This window comes from Desmodus rotundus, chromosome 11, assembly GCF_022682495.2.
Source record: "Desmodus rotundus isolate HL8 chromosome 11, HLdesRot8A.1, whole genome shotgun sequence".
NCBI lineage: Eukaryota > Metazoa > Chordata > Mammalia > Chiroptera > Phyllostomidae > Desmodus > Desmodus rotundus.
The window spans coordinates 28,588,132-28,612,950 of NC_071397.1; the positions used below are offsets into that span (position 1 = coordinate 28,588,132).

A 24,819-nucleotide genomic window follows, 5' to 3' on the forward strand; every position below is an offset into this window, starting at 1 on the left:
CAATTCATCTGACAATAAAGAGAAAAAGGGAGAGAGAATACTTTCCAAAGTTTCCCATAATATTTTTTCTTATAGCTCATTGACAAGAGTCTAATCATGTGACTTTAAAAGCAAGGATGGGAATCCTGTTATGAGGGCAAGGAGCAAACATGTATTGGGAGAATCGAATCATCTCCACAGTAACAATGAGGGAGAACTCCTAGCATTTAACCTCCAGTAAGCAACAGAATGTATAATCTGATCAAAATCTTCTTTGAAATTACTGGTAATAGAGCTAATTTCTTATTTTTTTCAAAGAACAATTATTTCCTGGATAAAGTCTATGTGCAGGTATTTCACTGGAAATAAAAAAGGAAAACAAATTCCTGACCCTTAGAAGCTATAATTTATGAAATAAGCATACAAATAAGAGTTTCAATGATATAATGTGATAATACGAGAGACAGTGATTTTGAATTCATGGAAGGAAAAGTAAGTGTTGCATCATTTGGAGATGCCCTCATTATTTGCTGAAGTCATGCATTAGATGGCATCCTAGAAACCTGAAAAAAATGCATATTCCTCTCAAACTGCTTCGTTTACTACAAGGCAGTATTGCATGCACTGAGAAAAGATTATGAATCATAATTTCATTTCTTTTAGAAATATATACTTGACATATTCATATTGAATCGAATGGCATAAATAAATAGATACTCAGAAAAGACGTATATTATTTGCATAAGCTTGATTTGAAATGACTCAATGATTCTTACAGCACTGGGTTCAGAATCAAGTCAGTTCCGCAGCAGCGCTCACCCCTCGTGGAATTCTGGCATAAAGACTTCGCGGTCAAAGTAGGAGGACAGGTTGCTGAATGTAATTGGATTCTCTTTCTTGTTCCAATACTAACTTTGACTACTGCCACGCCTCTCCTCAGAAGGCAAAAATGTATGGAGAAGAATAGAAGGAGGCAAGGTTGGAAGTGGGTTGAGAGGAACACTTTTCACCCTCTTTTAAAAAAAAAAAAAAGGAGAATGAAATTATAGCTCTCTAGAGAAGACTGGGAACACATTTCAACTCCTACTCCACCCCTCTTCACCCTCTCCCTCTCCCTCTCAGCCCCGGGCCGATATCTCTTTCTCTCTCTTCACTACTGTTATGCTTGAGGTTAAAAACGGAGGGAGTTTCTCAGCTCAGCCACATTACTTTAAACTGTATAATTTAGAACCATGATATAAGAATCAAAGACTATACTTAAAATATTTGTAAGATCTATTTTTGACTTAAGGGTATTTAGAATCTTACTTCACTTTTCCTGTTGACAAGTTTTGCTGTTTTGTTTTTAAATAAAAATGTTAAGTCTGATAAGAGGAAATGGTAGAAAGCATGACATATCATATTGAAACAAAGGAGATTAATAATAAAGCTTCGGCTCAACCCAGAAACATTGTGATCCAGCTGTCACCATTTCTAGACAAAGTTAGAGGCTCTTAAGTTACATACTGCTGTTTTTTTGAAGATCTGAAAATAAAGTAAAATAATATTTTACAGTTGACCCTTGAACAACACAGGTTTGAACTGCACAGATCCGTGTATAGTCAGAGCTATTTTTCAGATTTGTTTACTGTATTTTCGCTTATTATTTTCTTAACATTTTCTTTTCTCTAGCTTACTTTATTATATGAATACAATATATAATACACATACATAAATTTGTATTGACTGCTTGATGGATCATTAGGCTATTAGTAATCAAGTTTGGGGGAGTCAAAAGTTATATGCGGATTTCCAACTGCACGAGGTGAGTGTGTGGGGGGGAGGTCAGCGCCCCAACCCCATTGTCCGAGGATCAACCTTTTTTCTTCCCCTTTTCAATCAACTTTTTGCTAGTCCACTTAGGTTCCAGACTTTAAAGTGACTTATACTAATAAGTCTAGCTATATTCTCTATTGATAAAATTAAATAATTTGAAGAGTATGACTTTTTTACACAAAAGGAAAAAATGTAAATTCAGAATTTGAAGTGTCCTTATTTTTTGACCTTACTCATTCCAGTAATGCATTCTAAATATACACATATGTCATGATTTCCTGCCGTTGTGTTTTTATACTTACGTAATTTTTATGTCTTTAAGCTCATTTAAAACGTATCTAATTTACCTAATGCAGGATTCTCTGTATACACTGGATGCTCAATAAAAATTTTGTCCTTGAAATCATCAATGGCAAAACCTGTTGAGACATGGTAAATAAAAAAGACCACCTAGGGTTTGCCTGGCCTGAGCTCTTCTTTTCCAATAGATAAATGTCTTCCAAAAAATGTATTTATAGTCATTACTTAGAAAAGTAATGGTACTAAAAATAGTTTATTTTGCTCCATATTTTTTGGTGGGGGAGGGGAAATATGTACTCTGACCATAGTTGTCTGTTCCACTAACTTGGTAGGTTTCCTCACTTTCAAAGATAATTATTGAAAGATACAAAGCAGTTTGAGACATCTTCAATCTTGCTTCAGAATAAGCAACTTTCCACAATATGATTTCAGCATTTCCTAACCCATAGACTGAAATCTTAATTTGTTCTTGGCAATAGTTTGAGATGTTTTCACAAAGTTGGTGTATGGTGCACAGTAGTAAGCAGTGTGTCATCAGAAGTCAAAGGTTAAAGAACATGAAACTGGAGAATCATTTAAAAAGGACCCCAGAGAAAACCCCAATGCGGAAACGAGAAAAGCCAGTAGTTTTCTATTCTTTCAGGGCACTGGAACCCATGGTTTAGAATTGGATGACGGTCTAGTCAGTGGGTCTTTGGTTTTCCAGTGGTAATCTGCTCATAAGTGCAAGATCCCACAGCTCAACAGAGGCTTCAGTGCATCCTCGCTATTAATATTATCTGGCTTTCCACTTCTCGACAAAGAGAATTCCCATTCTGTTTGGGTATACTCAAACCTCTGATCTCCCTCCTACATCTTCATCTTTAGCAACAGACTCAACTCCTACTCCCAAAGAATCTGGTAACTGTCACAGATGGAATTATCAATATCTTAACTTCCCACCATAAAGTATGTTAACTTTCTACATTTACACCCAATTTTTCTTCCTTCTATAAGTTTTAAATCAAGAGAGGACTCTCTTCTTTTCCAAAGCCAGTTCCTCTAATATGCTTTAGATTTCATTTCTATCATATCTTTCCAGAAGTTGATGGAATTAGTTCTCTCACTCCTGATGCACAATGTCTCTCTATTTAATTCTTTACTTAACATTTAAACTTACTTTAGTACCTCTCATTATAAAAATAAACCTCATACCATCATTGCCTTCTAATAATTATAGAAGTATTGATAACTACAACTCACATGTACTTGAGTTGCAACTTCATTCTTGGCCAAGGGAAGTCGAGCCAACAGAATGGTGGTGTCGCCACAGAAATGTCTCACTGCTGGTTCAAGAGAGAGTGGGTGATAGCCCCATCTAGGGTCATGCAAGTAGAGAAGTCAGCAGATACACTATAATGAAATATAATCAAATAAAAATTGGTGATTGACTGTATGCGGGAAAATAACAAGGATGACATCAGGTTCTTGGTTGAGAATGATGGTGTTCTTTCACAAACGGAGGAACTGACTTGAGGGGAAGTGTGCAGAGTTCATTTTCGGACATGCTGGGCTTGAAGTATCTGGGGTTGGATGGCTCAGATATAAGCAGATAGGGGTTCAAAAGGTAGGCACAAGTAGGATTCTCCCATGTCAGGTTAACATTGGTACTTTGGAGTGGAAGCTCTTTGAGTTCTCCACAACTCATCGTGGCCAGAGCTCATAACTGGCCCGGCGATGGCATTCAGCACAGTTCACCTGTGCTGGTTGCTCAACAGCAGGCAGCTTCCCTCCGGTTTCTGGAAAAGTCCGGAGTACCCAATCAGATGAATCTGCTTTCCTCCTGCACACCACCAGGGACAAGATTACTCTGTTTGCCTTTTTTTTTTTTTTTTACATCTTTCATCATTAGCTATGGATTCTGTTTTCATAGCAGGTTTTCTAAAGATGTGTATCAGTTCTAATGGCATCCTAAATTTAAATATGAATGTATAGCAGAGACTTCCACTTTTGTTACTCCTTCTAGTACTTTAAGAATTTGCTAAATCTAGATAAGTTACTAGAATAGGTTGAGAATTTGCTTAAATATTCATTATTATTAATCCTTTTTAGAACTCACTAAGAACAAAGCATTTTACATTTATTCTATGTAATTTTAAGGTAACTCTATTTAGAAAATTTTCACTCCCATCTGACAGATGAAAGAGTAGGCTGTGAGGAGTTGAGTAATGTGTGTAAGGTCACGCATCTGGTAGCTTCAATTGCCAAGAGTCAGCCCGTGGCTGACTAAGTTGCTGATTGTGAACCTGGTTGCACCTTGGAATCACCTAAGGAGCCTTAGCAATTCGATCACTCAGGCTGCACCCTCAACCAACTACATCAGAATCTTAGGGGTAACACTAATAGGCCCATGTTTTCAGAGCTCCCCAGGTGACACCACTGTGCACCCCAGGTTTAGAAATACTAGCCTACCTCTAAAACCTAGGGCCATTTCCATACTTGGCCACCTCTGAATCCAAAATTATTTTCATTCCACATTGAAACAGCCTTGTAACACCAAGTAGACTGTCAATTAAATTTGATAAACAGAATAAATAAATGTCTTCCTGATAGAAGAGCATTATCTTCCTCTGCCTTCTAAGTCATCAAAGAAATATCTTCGAAGCCTAGACACCCCAGCAACAGGGTGAGAGAGTTTCGTTTGCTCTGCTTGTTAAAGTTGAAGGCAGTTTTATGTACATTACTATTACCCGTGTTTTTGAGCCACCCTTGGTGGTTCTTGCTTACACCAGAGGATATAAACCCACTGACACACGGTTCCCTCTGCAGATACAGAACACAATGTTAATCAATTCGTAGAGGTGGCTTAGAGCTTGTACCACATTTTGAAGTCCTTAAATTATTAGTAAAGCTTTAATTGAACCCTAGGCCTTATTTAGCAAATGACTTTAAGTAAATTTCATTCTGAATAAAGTTGTTATTTCCCGTGCCTGAAATTAACAGTATATAATGAAGCATCTGCTATGCATGGGGTACAAATGTTTGGATTCCCAAAGGACGCATTTCAAAGGGCCAGATTTTCCTGTTGTTCATGACAAACTTTCCAAGGTTTTCAAATTATGAACACGTTTTCTGCAAGACATATTTTTGACATCTGAAAAACAGATTTTTGTCTCTATTGACATCTGTCTAGCAGTTTTCTTTTTAATGGTGCCACTTTATTTTAATATGAAATAAAAATCTAGTAAGAGTAATATTTTCTGAGGTACTGATATATTTACAAACTGCTTGTATTGATCATTAACTATTTTGTATTATAAATGGCTTTACATTAGCAATTTCTTTTATTTATAAGGGTCACCTTTGTGTCAGAGATTTTCATTATGCGGAAAATAACCTTGAACTGTTTTTACAAGTGGAGCATAGAGATGTTTCTTATCATAGCTTTGTGCCACAGATTTAAAGCAAGTATTGCAACTTCCGTTTAATAGTAAACCAAGAGATTTTAAGAAACAACTAAAGCCCATTATATATCTTCCATTGATATTTTCTAATACATACAAGGGCGGCAGGGGGAATGCACAGGCTAAATATTTGGGTCTATGAGAGACATTTGTCAGTTGTCCGCAAATGACATAGCTGTCAGTGTAGCATTTCACAGCAGTTGTGGACTAAGGCAGTTTGAATAAAGTGGCATTAACAAGAAACTTCTGATAGAATCATTAATAACACAAAACATTTCATTTCATGTTATGAAATAGTAAAGTTTATGGTCACAATGCCCTCTGGTTTTATTGAGTTCTTTCATTTGGATTGAAGTGCTGTATCCTGATAACCTCAAAGCACATTTGCACATGTGGAGTCTACATAACAAAACTATACTTTTAAATGTTGCTTTTTTGTTATGGTTGGCAATGATTTAGATAACAAGGATTCATCAGGTAATATCATTTTTGTTTGTTTATCATAACATCTGTTTACTAGCTACACATTGTTTTATTTCAAAAAGTATTTGAGGTGGTTTAAAGAATGTAGTTAACCATATAAAAATTAATATTGGCAAAATCAAGATACTTCACAGCATAAGACAACATACCCTAGTTGAAAGAGCACAAGCTTCTTCATTTGCCACCTGTGTAACTTCACACAGGTTATTTAACCTACTGAGGTTTATTTTCAAAATACTGACCTTTCAGCATTGCTGCAAATTTGATGTTTAAGGAAGAATAGGTGCTTGATAAGTTAGTTTTCTCATCATCTTTTAAAATGCAATCAAATGTCTTCAAATATGTTTGTTTTACCAAATAAAATTCAATTCATATGTTCATTTAAGCTTACAATTATTCTTCTGTTTTCAACAGCTATCATTTTTAAGTACCTATTATTTGTGGTTATGTATTACCTGCGTGCAAAGCCCTTTCTATCCATTATTTTATTTCATTCTCACAATAACTTGATTTAGTCTGTAAGAACTAGTGTTTTCTGAATAATGTAAATAGACAGTTATAGTGTAGCTTTTAAAGACCATCTTTGCAATAACTATGGTGATGAACCAGAATTTCTTCCCAGAGTATCATTCGTATGTAAGCAGTTACAAGTTAATCTCAGAATTATATGTGTGTTGTGCATGTCTTATTCCATGTGAATAGCAAGATATATATATACATATGTATATATTTCTAATTCATTTTTATAGACAAATCAGTTTGAATGGAGGAAATTATATAAATAGTTCAAATAAGAATTGCTTCATATGGAGAGGAACTATTTCAGTTTGTCTGAAATTGTTGAGATGTTGCAAGAACTGCAAATAATTTTGATTTTTCCACTAATACTGTAGTTAAAGTGCACAGATATTGATACTGTTAGAGAGTTTCAAAATACTCTGCTAATGTGTTTTATCTCAATATTCTGGTTATCATATTTCTAGCAAAAGCAAGCTTCTCTGCATTATGTATTCCATAGAGAATTTTTTAATATCATCTCTCATCAAAAGCATTCTCATTTGTTTTTTAAAAATATTTATAAAATAGGTATCCAAGATTGTTTATTTTTAAATGCTAACATCATTTCTCTGATTTATTTGAATGTTGGGAATAAGGTAATCATAGTATTTTAGTCTTAGAATTCTTGGGAATTGACCAAATGCAAAGAGTAAGTTATTATATTTCATACTTTAAGAAATAATATTTTTCAAGTTGGAATTAAAATATCAATAACATTTGAAATAAATTATAAAAACAGGTATCTCTGAAAATGTAATAATAGGAAACATAAACATCCTTAGCAATGCAAAAAACCTAATATTTCTTAAAACCCATGAGATTATTACATACAATTGTATAATTTGGAAAATATAAGTGGAATGGATAATTTCCTGGGAAAATAAATTGCTAAAATTAATGCAAGAAGAATTGAACAGCCTGATTAAAACTTTAATTAGGGAACATTTTATAGTATAATTTTAGAACTAAGAAAGCCTTTAAAGATCATATAGTAAAAAATCTCGTAATTTGTGAGAATGTTGAGGTCCAAAGTTTTTATAGCAAACTAAAAAAAATTAATTAGCTTCAGAAATTAGGAAGTCATGGGTAATTCCTGAGGAAGGGAAGTTCAGAGGAGATGCTAGCTTGCAAAGAGAAAATATGTGATCAGGTATTAAAGGAGTTGATGTATATGGCTGAACCCTTCAAGAAATTTGACCACAATTGGAAAGAGAAACATCTATTGAGAACCAGAGAGAATAAACCAATATGAAGAAGATGGATTGGTTGGTTGATTGAAGATAGACATTTCAACAGATTTTCAGGCTAAGAGATTATGTACGACGTACGAATATAGACACTAACTAAACAAGGAGAGTACAGAGTTGTCTAAACATGGAGTCAAGGATCACGACTATGCATCAAGTACTTTACATGTATCATGCCGTTCAATCTTTACAACAACCCTGTGAGGTACGTATTATTGGGTTGGCCAAAAAGTCCGTTTAGGTTTTTTCCCTAAAATAAAAGACACATTTTTCATTCTCACCAATAACTTTATTGATTTGGATATTTTGGGTATGTCGGCTGTCTCCCCCTACTGGCTTCTAGTGGGTGAAGACCACTAGACATTTTCCAATGCATCAGACAGCCCCACAGCAAAGATTTGGCCAAAATGTCAATAGTACCAAGAAACATTGCAAACCACTTTTGACACATTCGATCAGTCACAGCACCTTCTCCATACACTGCACAAATCTTTTTTTTTTTTGGCATCAGTTGCGTTTTTACCTTTCTTGAAATAAAAAGCATAACATGTTGAAAATGTTGTGTATTTTCTTCCATCTTCAATATATGCAAAAATTCACCAATTTTTATTTTTTAAATGTATGCTATGACAGCTGTCACAATAGAATTTAACAAAATTGTTTCACATGAAGTTAAAGACAATTGAGCACCACTAGAGCCATCATATAGAAAAAACTAAATGAACTTTTTGGCCAATCCAATATTATTATCCTCATTTTTACAATGAGGAAAGAGAGGCACAGAGATTTTAAGTAACAACCAGTACATGAAGCAGTCACTTACTGTGTGAACTCATGTGTGACTCCAGGGACCTGCCTCTTAGCTCTATTGCACCATCTCCTGGGAGGGGAGAGACCTGCTTCAGAAAGGAGGACCAGGAAATATGAGGGGGTGCAGAAAATATGAAGATATTAATAATATGTATGGTCTGTATCTCAGCAATAATGTACAAGTTAAGGTCACCTGATATAAGAGAGTAAAGTAGAAAGATGGGGCTTGAAAAGGGTAAAAAACATTGTAAGTTTTAGGGTATATATGAGCAAAATAATATTGTGAAAAGGCAGTGTGAGGTAGTTTAAAAAGTTCACAAGCTCTGGGATCGGAGACAGTCATTTAACCCCTGCTTCTTACTCATTAACCGTGAGTGTTGGCCAGGTTACTTAATATCTTCAAACCATCATATGCGAACCAGGGATGGTGATCATATGACTACATATTATTCTGTTTTATATTATTAGGAAAACTCTTTATCTTGCTTTCTTCTCTTTTGACTTTCTGGACTAATCTTTATATTTAGTTCTCTCTATGACTTAGAATAGTCTTGTCAAGCAAAACATTGATTAAGATTTGATGGGAATTGCATTGAATATATTTGTCAATTTGGGGAAGATTGATATTTATATAATGTAAATGTCAAGTCTCCCAATTTATGTACAGAATGTATTTTCCACTTAGTCATACCTCATTTGTCATCCTTCAATTAAAAGTTATAATTTTCTACACGAAGCTCTTGCACAATTTTGTTAAATGTATTCAAAGTGTTTTATAGTTTTTGTTGTTATCATTAATAGGACTTTTTCCTTCATCTTTTAATCTTTTCCTACCAATTTGGTTTTATAGGTGCAATTTTTTTTCTTGGTTTCTAAAGAACTTAGTCTTTTTTTTTAAATTTACTTTATTGTTGTTCAATTACAGTTTTCTGCATTTTCTCCCCACCCCTCCCCCATTAGTCTTTTCTTTTGTTACCCCTATTGTCTCCACATTTTCCTTTTCTTGGCCTGACTTCCTTTTTGCATGTTAAAAGATTTTTTTCAATTATCTGATTATCCTTTGCTGTGTATTCCTATATAAAAGCAAAGCCCCAAAAAATGACCTGAAGCTCTACATGGGTAGATGGATTTCCTGAAAGATAGATTTGACAGTGTGTTAATAAAGTATGAGCCAGAGTAGGAAGATTCCTCCCCCACCCCCCAATTAGGGAAGAATTTTAATCTTTGATCTGCTGGCATTCTGGGAGTAGAAGTGAGGAGAGGGCCCTGTGGTTTAATACATACACTTGAACATCAGCTCACTAATGAGACTGGTGCTTGAGTTTAGAACTCAGCCTATTCAATTATCCAGATTACAACTCCCTGTTACAGTGCAAGGCTGCACTGAGATAAGGAAAAATTACAGTTTCAACTAGTACATATAGAGATTATTTGAACAACCTTTTTTTTTTGTCATGTAAATCTATGTCCTCCTTTTCTTTCTGGCTCCTTCTCTTTCCAAGTATTAAATCCTTCAAAGGTCTGCAGAGTAATGAGTCTATTACAATCAGCATTTTCATCATTGCCCCCCATACCCTATAAGCTTTTAAGCTATATTTTTTCTGACACTATAAATTAGTTACACCCTCTTCCTTCAATATCTTCCAAGTTTGTCAACACTTTCGAGTTCACTGTTGTCCACTGCCTGTTCTCATCTCGTGGCAGAATAACTTGGTCATTTTAACATAGTTTGGGAGGGAGAAGGGAGAAAAATCTGTTACAATTAACTAGAAATTTTGTGTTACATTTTCCATTAGATATTTTGCTGTATAGAAAAATTACCCTTATATATTAATCTATATACAGGGACCATAATTTTGGTAAGTTGATCTTATATCCAGCCACTTTGTTGATTCTTCTGGTTATTTCTAATAACTTAAAAATTGATCCTCTTGGTTTTTCTATTATGGATATACTAAATGATGATAGTATTATCTCTTCTTTTCCTTTTGCTTTTCTTGTATTGTTTGGTGAGGATCTCCTATACAATTTAGAATAGTAGAGGTAATGACAGGTATACTTCCTTAATTCATAATTGATGGGGATGCTTTGAATATTTCACTATTAGATATAATTGTATCATAGATTTTGAAGAGATAAACTTTATTAAGTGAAGTGTTCTCTATTCATGAAATGCAACGAAGACTTTTGCACAAAAGCGTTCTCCTCTATTCATGATTTGCAATGAATACTTGTAAAAATGATCATTGGATTTTAAATTTTATCAAATGTTTTCATGTTTATGTGATCACATGATTTCTTCAATCTGTTAATATAGTAAATAATATGGAGGTCATTTTTAATGTTAAATCATCCTGCATGATTGGACACACTTACTTGATAGAGAGTCAGATACTTCTGATCTTTTCCCGTGGCTTGGAAAAAGTTTATAAAATAGCAATTATACACTCTTTAAGTTTGTTTCAATTTGCTTGTCAATTTTTCTGAAAGTTTTATCATTTTTGAAGGATTTTAAAATTAATTTTCAATGTAAAGATTTTGTTTATTTTTAGAGAAGGGAAGGGAAGGAGAAAAAGAAGGAAAGAAACATCAATGTGTGGTTGCCTCTTGAGTGCCCTCTACTGGGGACCTGGCTGTCAACCCAGGCATGTGCCCTGACTGGAAATCGAACCAGAGACCCTTTGGTTCACAGGCTTGGTGCTCAATCCACTGAGCCACACCAGCCAGGGCTTAACTTTCAATTAATGTAAGATCAATTTTTTAATCTATTGGGCCAGTTTCAATTATTTATACTTTTCTAGAAAAAATATCATTTTATATAGGTTTTCAATTTTATGTATGTGTAGTACCTGTTATTCTTTCATGCTGCCTTTATAGCCTTTTTTTATTCCTAATATATTTATTTTGTCTTGTCCCGCATCTTTAAAAAATTACAATTGACAAAGGTTTAGTTTTTATGGGCCTTTTATTTTCCAGATTCTCCAAGTTTATGAACAAAAAATAAACCATTCATGAACAAATAGCAAAACTAAGTAAGCAGAGTAAAAAATTAATAAGACATAGCTTTTAAGGAAAGTAGAGGAATTAATAAACTACTACTTACTACTCAGAATCCAACCCTCCCCCCCAAAAAAAAGTTTGATGATTATATGATCATATAATCTCATCTTGATTTTATTTAGAGGTGACTGTTGTTGATAAAACAGATTCTCTTTAGCTCCTGCTGCCTCTTTTTTTTTTTTTTTTTTTTTTGAGGCCTGGCATTTTTTGAGGCCCTTTAGGCTCGAGATGGAGGCAAGTTCTTAAATTTTAAAAAAATGGCTTGTTTCATTTGGGGATAAACTTTTTTTCACCCCAGTTCTGCTTTTTTTAATAGTATTTTTCATTTACCATTTGCATTCATTATTTTATATTAGTGTCAGGTGGACAGCGTAGTGGTCAGACAGTTATACATGTCACAAAGTGCTTCCCCTGATGTTTCCATTACCACCTGGCATTTATTGGCCTTTTAAATCAGGTTGAGGTTTTTAAAAAATATATTTTATTGCTTATGCTATTATAATTGTCCCAACTTTTCTCCCTTTGCCCTCTTCTACCCAGTACCCCCATTTCCTCCAACAATGCCCCCTTTAGTTCATGTCCATGAGTCGTGCATATAAGTTCTTCGGCTTCTCCATTTCCTATACTATTCTTAACCTCCCCCTGACTATTTTGTACCTACCAATTATGCTTCTTAATCTCTGCACCTTTCCCTCTGTTCTCCCACTTGCCATTCCCAGCTGATAACCCTCCAAATGATCTTCATATCTATGATTTTGTTCCTGTTCTGCTTGTTTGCTTAGTTTGTTTTTTTTTAGATTTGGATGTTGATAGTTGTGCATTTTTTTGTCATTTTAATGCTCATAGTTTTGATCTTCTGCTTTTTCTTAAATAAGTCTCTTTAACATTTCATGTAATAATGGCTTGGTGATGATGAACTCCTTTAGCTTTACCTTGTCTGGGAAGCACTTTATCTGACCTTCCATTCTAAATAATAGCTTTGCTGGATAGAGTAATCTAGGTTGTAGGTCCTTGCTTTTCATCATTTTGAATATGTCTTGCTAGCCCTTTCTTGCCTTCAAAGTTTTTTTTGAGAAATTAGCTGACAGTCTTGTGGACACTGCTTTGTAGGTAACTCTCTGCTTTCCTCTTGCTGCTTTTAAGATTCTCTCTTTATCTTTAACTTTTGGCATTTTAATCATGATGTGTCTTGGCGTGGTCCTCTTTGGATCTAACTTGTTGGGGATTCTCTGTGCTTCCTGGACTTGCATTTCTAATTCCTTTCCCAAATTAAGGAAATTTTCTTTCATTATTTTTTCAAAAAAGTTTTCAATTTCTTGCTCTTCCTCTTCTCCTTCTGACACCCCTATGATTCAGATGTTGACACGTTTGGTAATGTCCCAGAGTCTCATTATACTATCCTTGTTTTTTTGAATTCTTTTTTCTTTTTGCTGTTTTGGTCAAATGCTTATTTCTTATATTCCAAATTGTTGATTTAAATCCTGACTTCATTCTCTCCACTGTTGGTTCCCTGTAGATTTTTCTTTCTTTTTTTTTTTTTACTTAGTGTAATCTTTGTTTCTTTCTGGGTCTTTTTTATGTTGTTCATACTCAATGAGTTCTTTGAGTATCCTGGTCACCAGTGTTTTGAGCTCTGCATCTGATAGGCTGGTTATCTCCATTTTGTTTGGTTCTTTTTCTGGGATTTTGTTCTGTTCTTTCATTTGGGCTATATTTCTTTGTCTCCTTGATTTGACAGCCCCCCTATGTTTGTTTCTGTGTATTAGGTAGTCTGCTTTGAATCCCTGTCTTAGTAGCATGGCCTGTTGTAGAAAAGACACCTGTAAATTGTGTGTGGTAGAGCCTTGGGTAATCGCCAGGGCAGTGCAATCCACTGCACCACTTTGTGGCTCTGTGTGCGGGGAGGGCTCAGAGAGGGGACAGTGCCACTGCCTTTGTTCTGGAGGTTTGCCCAGCACTCGCCCTGTTTCTAGTCCCTGCACTTAGTCCTTATATGCACCTGGTGCCCTTCCAGCTGTCACCCTGGTGCCGGATCCCACAGTGGGAGGGTCTATGTACATTTGAAGTCCAAGCAGGCTCTTTATGCAGAGTCTCCTGAAAATCCAGAAGTTGGTTTCACCACCCCAACGCCCACTGGTTTTTACAGCCAGACATTATGGGGATTTATCTTCCTGGCAGTGGAACCCTGGACTGTGTGGTCTGGCCTGGGGCTGGGATTGCTCTCCCAAGGTATCTCCCCCGATTTTTAGCCACCACAGGTGAACGTGGGAATGCTCATCCCACCAGTCATTCCACCTCTGCCACCTCTCCACGCCACACCACATCTACACACCCCACTGCGTCTACGTGCCTCTCTGCCTGTCTCCACATCTCCACCCTCCTACCCATCTGAATGAATGTGACTTCTTTAAATCCTTGGGGTCAGACATTCATACGGCTCAATTTTCTGATGGTTCTGGGTGTTACTTGTTTTGAGGTCTAGTTGTAATTCTTCCTGTGCTTGTGTGAGGAGGCAAAATGTGTTCACCTATGCCTCCGTCTTGACTGGAATTCTATATTCTAAATTAGGTTGGACTTTATAGATCAAATGTAGTGTTTTTTAAATTTTCATTTTCATTTCTGCTTTTATATTTATTATTAACTTTCTCCTGATTTCTTTAAATAGCCTATTTATTTTCATTTTCTTTTATTTTTAACATAAGGCTATAACTATCCTGAGTACCCTAATAAAAATTTTTTTGCAAGTTTTAATATGTGTAGTCCCTTGTTTTTCAGCTCTTAATCATTTATAATTTAAGTTTTAATTTCTCTTCATTAATTACTTAAAAGTTTTCCCCCCACAAGGGGTATAGAATTTTAATTTTGATTTCTAATTTCATTACATTGTAGTTTATGAAAATATCCTATATGTTGTACTTTCATGAATTCATTTTATTTTACTTTCTGTCCTAGACTAGTTACCTTCTGTAAATATTCCATTTGTATTTTAAAGACCTGTACATGCCATTTTTCTTATGTATATATTGCAAAGAAAGATGAATCACTTTTATTGATTATTATATTTAATGTTATTTTTCCACTGCTTCTGTGCTTGCTGAGAGCTATATGTTGTCTTTTATTCTAAACTTAGTTGGACGATTTATCCTTGTGGTTTTCTCAATTGCTGTTTTATATGCTTTGAAAATTGTTATTAGTTTCATGGAGATGTGTTACTTTGGAAGCTTCTCTATCACCTGCTTTTAGCACTATGAAAAGTCCTTCTTTGTATCTTTTAATGTTTTTTCAATATTAGATTCATGACATTTGATTTTTGCATATTACTGTTTCCTTAATTTCCTTGTTTGACCTTTTTATTCTGATTTTTCCCATGTCATTGGGTTTGAGGCATATGTCTTATAAGTATAGTACTGGATTTTGATTTTTTTACATCCAATATAAAAGTTCTTAACTGTTAACTAGTGAATTTAAAGTATTCTCATTTATTGTGATTTCTGTTATGTTTGGAATTATTTGCTGTCTTACTTTGCTCTATTTATCATATTTACTAGCTTGTTGTCCCTTTGCCCACTTTTAACTAGACTGATAAAGTTTTCCTGAGTTTTATACTTCCTCTACTATTTTACAAATATATTATTTGTTTCCACCTTCTGTGGCTACTTTAACATTGTTAACATAAATGTTCAAACATTTCTATTCTCCCTACCATCTAGAGTTGATCAGTTTCTCTAAAATTCCTGAGGGGTGGGGGAAAGAATTCTTTTATTATCAGCATTCTTTCATTTTCCTCTACTCCCTTGTAACTTTAATCTCTTTCAAATTTTAAACCTCATTAATATTATTTTGGTGTTTATGTCCAAGTGGTTATATTTTTAAAATGTAAATGTGTGTATTTACTTATTTTAAAATAAATATTTATCTGAACTTAATGTATTTTATTACTTTTCTTGCTACCCATTCCTACTTTTACTTCTAGCTCATTCCCTCCTCCCAGACTTCACATTAATATTGGTTTATACTGTCTAGCAGTTCTTTCAGACAGAATCTTAAGATTGTGAACTTCAAAGTTTCTTTCAATTTTAAAAATATTTTTATTTCTGCCTCTCACTTCAAGAATAGTTCGCTGGGTGTAGAATTCTATCTTCAAAGTTATTTTTCCCTGAGAATGTTGAAGATACTATTCTGTTTTGTGCGCTGGGTCGCTCACACGGACTCTGAGGTCTTATTTCTTTGTAAGTAATCTTTCTTTTGACACAGACAGCTTTTAAGATTTTCCCTTTATTCCTGATGTTCACAAATTTTACAATATGTCTAGAAGAGGTGTTTGTATATGTGTGTATTTCATCTTTAATTTATCCTATAGCTAAGAGGATCTTTAAAGTTCTAAGAAAATTTCCCATGATACTTTAAATGCCGTTCCTCTCCCTGCCCCCTCAATTTTCACTATTTTGTCTTTTTGGAAGGACCTTTAAACCAATGTGAGAACCTGTGTCACATATGTACCTTAAATCTCCTCCTCTCCATGTCTTAATCTGTGCTCCCAGATAATGCGGCTTTGAGTTGTGGTATCCTTCGGAACTCATCTGCTTTCTAGTTTTCAAGCATTTCTCACTGTGTATATTCATTCTACCATAGTTTATACTTCTTTTCTTTCCAGTTTTTTTATGAATTTTTTCCTATTGTCTCAGGATTTGGGGTAAGGCTAATAGGTGTTAACAATGCTCAGTTCTCCAATTTAAATACCTTTCCAAGTTTTGGAATATTTGTTAACCACACTCATCAGCACAGGACCAGATGGGGATTTGGCAAGGCAGGTGGAGCAGATGAATGGGCTGGTGAACCTGAGCTTCTCATGAGTCTCATGGGTGGTTTGGAGAGCTGTGAAGACCTGGCTGGGGTGGGAGTCAAGGGCAGACACACGGAGGCTAGGAAGCAGCTGTTAAGACTGGAGGTGATGACGGTAGGGCCAGGGGTAACAAGAATTAGATGGCTGACAAGATATAACACCTGTTATAGAAAAAGAGAATCAGAGTTTGAGATTTGTAACAAGTGGGAAAATTCCCAGTATTGAGGGATCCAAGGGATTGGCCCTTTCAGCTGCTGTTGTGGGAGAAGAGATCAGAGAATACTGAGCCCCAAACGTTGGAATGGCTACCCTTGTGGAAACTGATGTGTCAAGTGTATAGAATAGCAGAGTTCATTTGAAAATTGCTACTTTTAAAAGTTGTATTTTAAAAAGATAGCTTGGCAAATGTGACATCTAAGTAGACAAATCAATGCACATTTCTTTATGTAAAGTATCTCATTTTATACTGGTTCTTCACATGAGGATGAAGCAAAATATATCTTTCTCAAGATCCTAGATTTTGCTACAATCCTCATGTAAGATAAGTTTTGTGATTTTAGACCCTTTTGGTCCACATTCATACATGCCTTAGGTTGAGACGGCCTACCGCCGTACTTGGAGCACTGTGAAAACACATGAATATTCACCTGACTATAGTAAAATGTGATTGCCTATAGAAACGGGTCTTTCTTATCTAGTTACTCTACACTTTCTCACCCATGCTGTAGCCCTGTTGTTGCCCAGAGAGACATTAGTTATTAAAATAAGTGTCAGCAGCCCACAATTACATGTATTTCAATCTGTATTAGAATTAAAGCAAGTATCAGGATTTCCCAAACTAGCAAACATAATATATAGAGACCAAATTAAAGTCTCCGTATTGAGACTCTGAGCATTTTATTATTTCTTATAAAATTTCAGTGTATCCCATACTTAGCATTAAACATTTCAACATTTTTGCACAGTTTTGTGTAACCCTATTTTGGTATCTTAAAAATAGAGAAGGAATAGCTTTGCTAGCGCACACAGTTGAGATAAATTGGCAGAAGAAAATGACACGTGAGTTAGAAACTGTAACTAGTCTTCAGATATTGAATGGAAGTGTTCTTTGAAATTCAAATTAGGATCTGGGACTGCAGATTAGGAATGAGCAAAGTAGTCAGCCTGAAGCTATTTAAACCTTAACCTGGTGGGGGAAACGTCTCTATATCTCCTGTACAGCAGGAATCTCAGTTGGTTAAAGCTACTATTTAACACGTTATTCCTGAAACAAGAACAAAGGTGTGAGGAAGAGGGTGCTAGAAATCCATGACTTTATCATACTGAGAATTCTCATCTTTGTCAGGATAAACTTAAGTATTAAGTAGATTTAAGTACTACATGAAACAAGAAACCGCATGCTGGAAAAATGGCAACACCTTTGTTGGTACTATTTAAAAGGAGGATAATTATATTTATAATCATTTGAGCACTTGCTAAATGCCTAGCACAGTGCTACTCAGCTTCTGTACATTATTCTTCATTAAAACAATCTGGTGAGATTAACATGGTAAATTTCCTTTTATAGGATTAAAAGAACTGGAAAGCTAAATAAACATCTGGTGAATTTCACCAGAATAAACAAATACTATGAATAATTTGGGCCTAAATTTTAAAAAAGACATTATCTATGAAATTATGGCTGTGTACTGCCAGTAACTCGATTAGCTTTTCAAAATGATTTGATTAGGACACACATTGTAATATAATAACACAGAGTAATGTATCAAATGCCCTAAAAGTCATGTTATTTTTGTGCTGGGCTATTAGCCAAACCATTTTGTGCTTTGTCCTCATATCTTGAATATCACACTTGTATAAAAGCAAGGTAATTTTTCCTTCTTAAACCCTGTTGGTATGTTATCTTAACATTGACACAGATAAAACAACAAAGAATGATTGGTTATAAAGGAAGGATAAAGAATGTAGCCAAAAGAATTATGCAAGATGTCTGTGACTTAAATTAAACCAAAGAAAGGACCATTGCCATAATTATACATCAAGAAAACATTCAAGTAAAGTGGTAATTTTAATTTCCCTTGAGGTTAAATTTACATTTAGGCTTCTCCTCATAAAAAATTGAACCCACAAATGAAATTAGGACTTTTTTTTTATCACAGATACTGTATAAAGACTACCAGGTTTCTAATTTTTGTAAATAATTACTCTGTCGCAGAGGGGAGCTAGACATTTGAAATAAAAAGCAATGCACTGGAGATGAACAATTCTCTGAAGGACACGGCCCCCCACCCCGTGATCAGTGTGAGTCTTTTTGTTTCCGCAGAGCATCTGTACAACCACCACCGCATTTTTGCACTTTTTCTTCTTGGCTTCATTCTGTTGGGTGTTGACTGAGGCGTGGCAGTCCTATATGGCTGTGACTGGGAAGATCAGGACACGGCTTATCAGGAAACGCTTTTTGTGCCTTGGATGGGGTAAGCATGTTAATGTACTCTTTTGTGCTCTGGTTCGGGTGACTCGGAATACTTATATAATAGAGCAGTAGAGTGGAACTATCCTAAGGCTACTTTAATTTGTGTTTAATTTGATTATGGAAGTGGAAATAGGCATTTGGAACTTTAAAAAAGTAAATATTGGATGACCTCATAGGTCCCCAGTTAACAATCAACAGCGAGTGGTATAAGATGAGGCCTGACATATCTACAGGCAGAAAATCAAAGTGTTCTATGCTAATATGTTCTGAAAATACAAAATCTTTTAAAACGTACAGGGCTCAAACTCATACACACTTGTCATGTACCTCCCACAAGAAAATTCTGAGGAATGCCTAAAAGCACTCAAAACAATTAAAGACTCTAAAGCTAGCTGTTCATGTTACAGGGAAAAAGCCACTCAGATTGAATGAAACCTCATGCATAGTCAGTCGGATGCTCAAAGGAAAAACAGAATTGATGACAGACCAAGAATCATTTAATTCTGTGACTATCTCTATCTGGAAAATTTTCTCTTAAATTGCCTTATGAATTCATGTGAAAGGCATGGGCATCTTGAAAGTCCAAGCCTCTCATAGGACCAGTTCTAATGTTTAATTGGAATTAATTAGTTTAATTTAGGAAACTAGTTTTACAAAAACCAGAGGATTTTGACATGTTTGCCTTGACTTTCAAAAGTCTTGCACTGAAAACACGGGGGAATTTGGGGCCACATATACAACAAATGCCCAGTGTGCCAGAAGAGTGGAGTATGGGGTGCTTGAGAGAGCCTGAAAATTTTCAAATAAGTGGGTGTATTACAATACTAGAAAACTCATGCTGGAAAAAGAGGATAAAGAACAGTTAAGGATTATCCATCAGGTTTCAGCAAGGGTCTCTCACGTCTGACAAATGTATCTGGGCTCTTTGCCCTAATAAATAAATGAGAAAGCTGTTAAGAAATTAGAGAATGTATTTTACTTACACTTTCATTAAAATTTGTGTCTGGATTTCATGTCAAAAACCTTCTAAACTTGGACTGGTATTGAATTTTTTTCGTCAGTTAGTATCATAGACCTAAGACATATAGGTTGCAGGTAAAAAAGACTCTCCTTGAAGTATACAGAGTGGCAGTGTTTAGGGTTGGCAACTGCCTTACTTAATACCATTACCGAAGATCTTGAGGAGGGGTCTCCAAGTTGACAGCTAATATTAAATGACTCTGGGTAGCAAAAATGCTACACTGATGGAGCTAGACTATCAGGAAGTCTGTGAATGGGCAGAACAGTGGCATATGAGTTTTATTATGGCAAAGTGCAACATAGTAAATTTAGAAAAAGAATTTAAAATTTAAATTGTATATAATGAAGACTATTAATTCTTCAGCTATGACCTAGGAGAGAATTTTTTTCTAATGAACTTGTTCTAGTCAATCAAAGTCAACTTATTACATGAAGGAAGAGGAAGAGGAGGACAAGAATGGAAAGGAGGAAGGAGAGGAAACATTATATGACATATTATATATAATTATACATGATTTATGATACATGATATATGATTTAATTATGTGTGTGTGTGTGTATACAGAGACAGGCCAGTATTTGTTTAAAAATATGGTGTGTTCCTCTGAGGTGCTCTCAATAGTTCTTGGCATTAAACCTCATGAATGAATATGATGTCACTTGAAAAGACTCACAGAAGGGGATGGCAGGACAGAGGGAAAATGATGAGAAAGAGGGTTGGTGGACAGGATGCAAGAAGGTGATTATGTAATGGATTTTACAATTGAAAAAAGCAAACATAGTCTTTAGGAAAAGAAGGTACGGCCAAAACTTAAAAAAAGGAATTTAAACAACATAGATTAGACTGAGCTCTTGTCACCAAAATACAGGGAGGTTCCATTAAACTTGAGTAAGTTATGATTCGCATAAACATAAACTAAAAGATGTTAAGTTAGAATTGGCGCAGGTATGCAGGCAAGAATTCCAGGAGGGAGTGCGCAATGCGTGGAGTGAATCCTATCTAGAGGTCCGTGAAGAAAAATTGCCATATATTTTCTGATCTTCATTCAGGATTATTAAAGAAGGGTAATCAGGAAGCACAGAAATTAATTCATTAGGGTCCTTAACGCTGTGCTTACATTCTTGTTATTATAAGTAAATCATAAGGAATTAAGTGATAAGATGAACTTTGGATGTGGATCAAAATTTGGGCAACCGAATGTTCCATTTCTGTGATATTCCACCACACCAGGACATCGATTTTTTTGTCTTTCTGATTTTATAGCTATAAATTTTCTTTACAACAGTGTAAACCTGGAGGGAAATAATAATTTAAAAGATATACTAAATCTCTGTTATTAGTTTCCTTTAAAACCATGTCAAATGTGGTGGTAACCTAGCAACATCAGAGAAGTGCACTGAGTTAAAAACCCAGCTGTCACTCTCGTGTTTTTATACTTGAAAGAAATTTTGTAATTGAAAGATACTTTATGAAGTGATTCATCCAAGGTATTCCTCCAAGTTAAGTATTTTGAGTTTATCCAACCTTTTTCTGAGCTAGTGTGCACAGTGGTTATGGTGGAGTGTAAAGCGTGACAATGTGTTTCTTACAGGTTTACCAGCGTTAGTAGTGGCCACATCAGTAGGCTTCACCAGGACGAAAGGATATGGCACTGATCACTAGTAAGTCCATCCACAGTGATAAATCATTTTATAGTCACTTCATTAGTCTTGGCTGGCACTGCTGATGGCTTGCATTTCCTCATTGAGTCATGAGCAATGGTAGGAATAGCATCCGTGAGGAACGACGTAAGGTAGTTTAAATGCACAGAGGTAGGAAATAAATGCTGCAACGCTGTTCGGAATCCTTATTTCCATTTCCAATTTCTTCATGATGCAAGTGTCTGTGATTTTTAAAATATTTCCATATGTACTTACACATTCAATCTCGAACACATTTTTTTAGAACTAGGTGAATCTTGACATGTTTACCTTTTAGAGTGACCCTGATCTGAGCTTTTAATTTTATTGAAGACAATACCTGTTGGTGTCAACCAAGTTCTGTCATGCCAGTTCAATTGCTCTTGCTACATTAGGGCAATACATATTGAAACTCATAGAACAGGGGGATGAATAGATTGCAGGCTGCGAATTGCCTGGGCTGTGAAAGAAATTAGAAAGGAGAAAGCGGGTGTTCCACCAGCCCTTCCCAATCATAGCTGTACTATGGATAAATTCTGTGTGAGAATTTATAATAAAGTTTATATTTAATATTTTAAATGAAAAATAATGCACCTGCCTATTTTTACTTCAACTGTTTTTTTTCCAAGTTGAAGCAATTGAGAAACGGGGGAAGAGATGTATATCTTATTAGAAGAATAAGGTTATTTAATTATTTTTATTGTTGACACTATTACAGATGTCCCCATTTCCCCCTCCTTGCCCCCCTTGCCATCCCCCACCCCAATTCCCTCTGGCCATCACCACACTGTTGTCTGCGTCTGTGGTTGTGCATATATGTTCTTTGGCTAATCCCTTCACATTTTTTCATCCAGCCCTGCCACCCACTACCTACAGCTGTCAGTCTGTTCCATGTGTCCAGGCCTCTATTTCTATTTTGTGCATCAGTTCATTTTGTTCATTATATTCCACATATAAGGGAGATCATATGGTATTTGTCTACCACTGGCTTATTTCACTTAGCATAATCATCTCCAGAAAAGTAAGATTTAAAGTGAAGCATTCTGCTTAACTGTCTTTAGGTGGAGATAAGAATCCCAGCTAATTAGGCCCTCTGGTGGGTTCATCCAAGTTGAATGCTGCAAGAGACATCACTTCAACTGGTCATCCAAAAGGAACTTCCAAAGAACTGAAGGAGTTTGTGTTATCAGGGCACTTTTTTTAATGCAATCTGTAATATCAAAAACAAAACAAAACAAAAAACCCTCCCTAGTAGTGCAGGTTGAACAGTGCTCCTACAGTCCTATTTCCCTTTGACGGTAGTATGGCCCCTGCGGTCTGGGAGAGGCACTGTATTGGGGGTAGGGAGCAAATTAGGAATAGGGATGATATGATTCCAACTTCAAGGGGGTATTTGATTAACCAAATACAGTACAACAAGTAATGTTATTAGTTGGAGGATTAATTTACACAAAAAATATAGTAGAGATTTAGTGGCAGTCTCAGAGAGAGCAAACTAAGTGTTCTATCAGAATAAGAGTTTTTTTCTGCAGGTATTTTATTTAAAAAGTTAATATTAAGTTGTCAACCCCAAAGTGGGAAAGTAGAATTTTATCTGTCTGCTGTATGGCAAAGAGCAGTAACTAAATGAAGACTTTAGATACTCACGTAGACACACATTTGTATTATGAAAAATTGATACAGGTGTGTGTGTGTGTGTATATATAAAATTCTCATATTAAAAATGCTCATTAAGGTATAATTTACATAGAGTAACATTTATCCTACTAGGTTTAGAATTCTATGAGTTTTAACAAATGCTAAAGTCATGTAACCACCACCACGACCAATATAGAAGTTTATTGTCAGAACAGATATAGAACAAGCATTGTTAATTGTTAATTTTGAAGGCAGCATGCTGATTCTGTGAATTGAAATTAATATTGGGAAGGGTCGAATTGGTGGGTGAAACGGTGGGCATGACCCTTCCCATCAGCAGTGGTAAATTGGTCCCTCACCTTCCCTCATTCATCTCTCCTGGACTCTGTAGGTGCAGCTGAACCACCGTGCAAAGCCTCCAGTGCAGAGCCTCATGCCTCTCCCTGCCCCTGTGCTGCCAGAGAATGAATGATTTTACATAAAGGGGTTGCTATGTCCCTATCAATGCAAACCTGCTTCTCTTAGTTACTTTAGTAATCAAAAGCTTATCTTTAGTGAATTTTCTTAGTAGTATGGGGGAAAAGTAAAACTAGAAAAAAAAAGCATGCAATCTAAATTATCCATTTGCTGCAGTGATGGCTTTTAAATAAATTTCTCCCACTATCTCAATGGCCTCAAAGAAGACTGAGTAAATGGCATGTCAAACATTCTAAAAACACACTGTTCTTGCTTAAAAGTATATTTGAAAAATTCTATAATGGATACAAGCAGCATTTATAAAACTTACGAGTCACCTTTATATGAAAGTCAATATAAAAATTCTACTGCAAAAGTAATTTATCTAAAATGTTTTAACTACCTGAAAGGCCATATAATAAAAAGTTTCTTTTTCATGTGAGGTATACTCATATAGTATTTCTCTCTCATGAACTCTAATTTTAGCTTCTTCCACATCTTCTATACATTTTTTTTTATATTACAAAGCTTTGAAATGTGCCAGAACTCCAAGGCTAAGTGCATGACTCAAGTTCTTTGTGACCCACTTTTGTGGTTTAACACACAGCTAATTTTTGTTAGTTTTTATCTGATTTCATTTTCAGCTGCTGGCTCTCTCTGGAAGGAGGACTGCTCTACGCTTTTGTTGGACCTGCAGCCGCTGTTGTCCTGGTAAACGTCGAAATCAACGTTGTTTTCTTTGAAATCAACTTACTTTGTTTTCTTAGCAAAGAAAAGACTACTTTGTTTCAATTAGAGTAACAATTTTGTATTTGTTTAGAAATTTTAAAGTTCTATGAATTATTAATTTTGCATATCAACTGCCATTCAGTCCTTTATTACTCTAAAATATCCTTAGGTTGAAGACTGAAGAAAATTAAATGTGAGAGTGTGGGATTTCTCTTACAGTAACTTCACATTGGTGAAGAAGTTTTAAGAAATTGTTTAATGTATAGAGTTTCATCATCTATGATC

General features: G+C 35.3%; 1 protein-coding gene across 2 annotated transcripts in view; it reads left to right on the plus strand.

The window, feature by feature from the left end:
- Positions 1–24,819, plus strand: part of ADGRB3 (adhesion G protein-coupled receptor B3) — a 693,569-nt gene that overhangs the window by 615,718 nt on the left and 53,032 nt on the right. For both annotated transcript variants that reach the window (XM_053914265.1, XM_053914266.1), the window contains exons 19-21: positions 18,862–19,012; positions 21,624–21,693; positions 24,450–24,516. In XM_053914265.1, the coding sequence (XP_053770240.1) occupies positions 18,862–19,012; positions 21,624–21,693; positions 24,450–24,516 (288 nt within the window). The remainder of the gene's footprint in view (positions 1–18,861; positions 19,013–21,623; positions 21,694–24,449; positions 24,517–24,819) is intronic.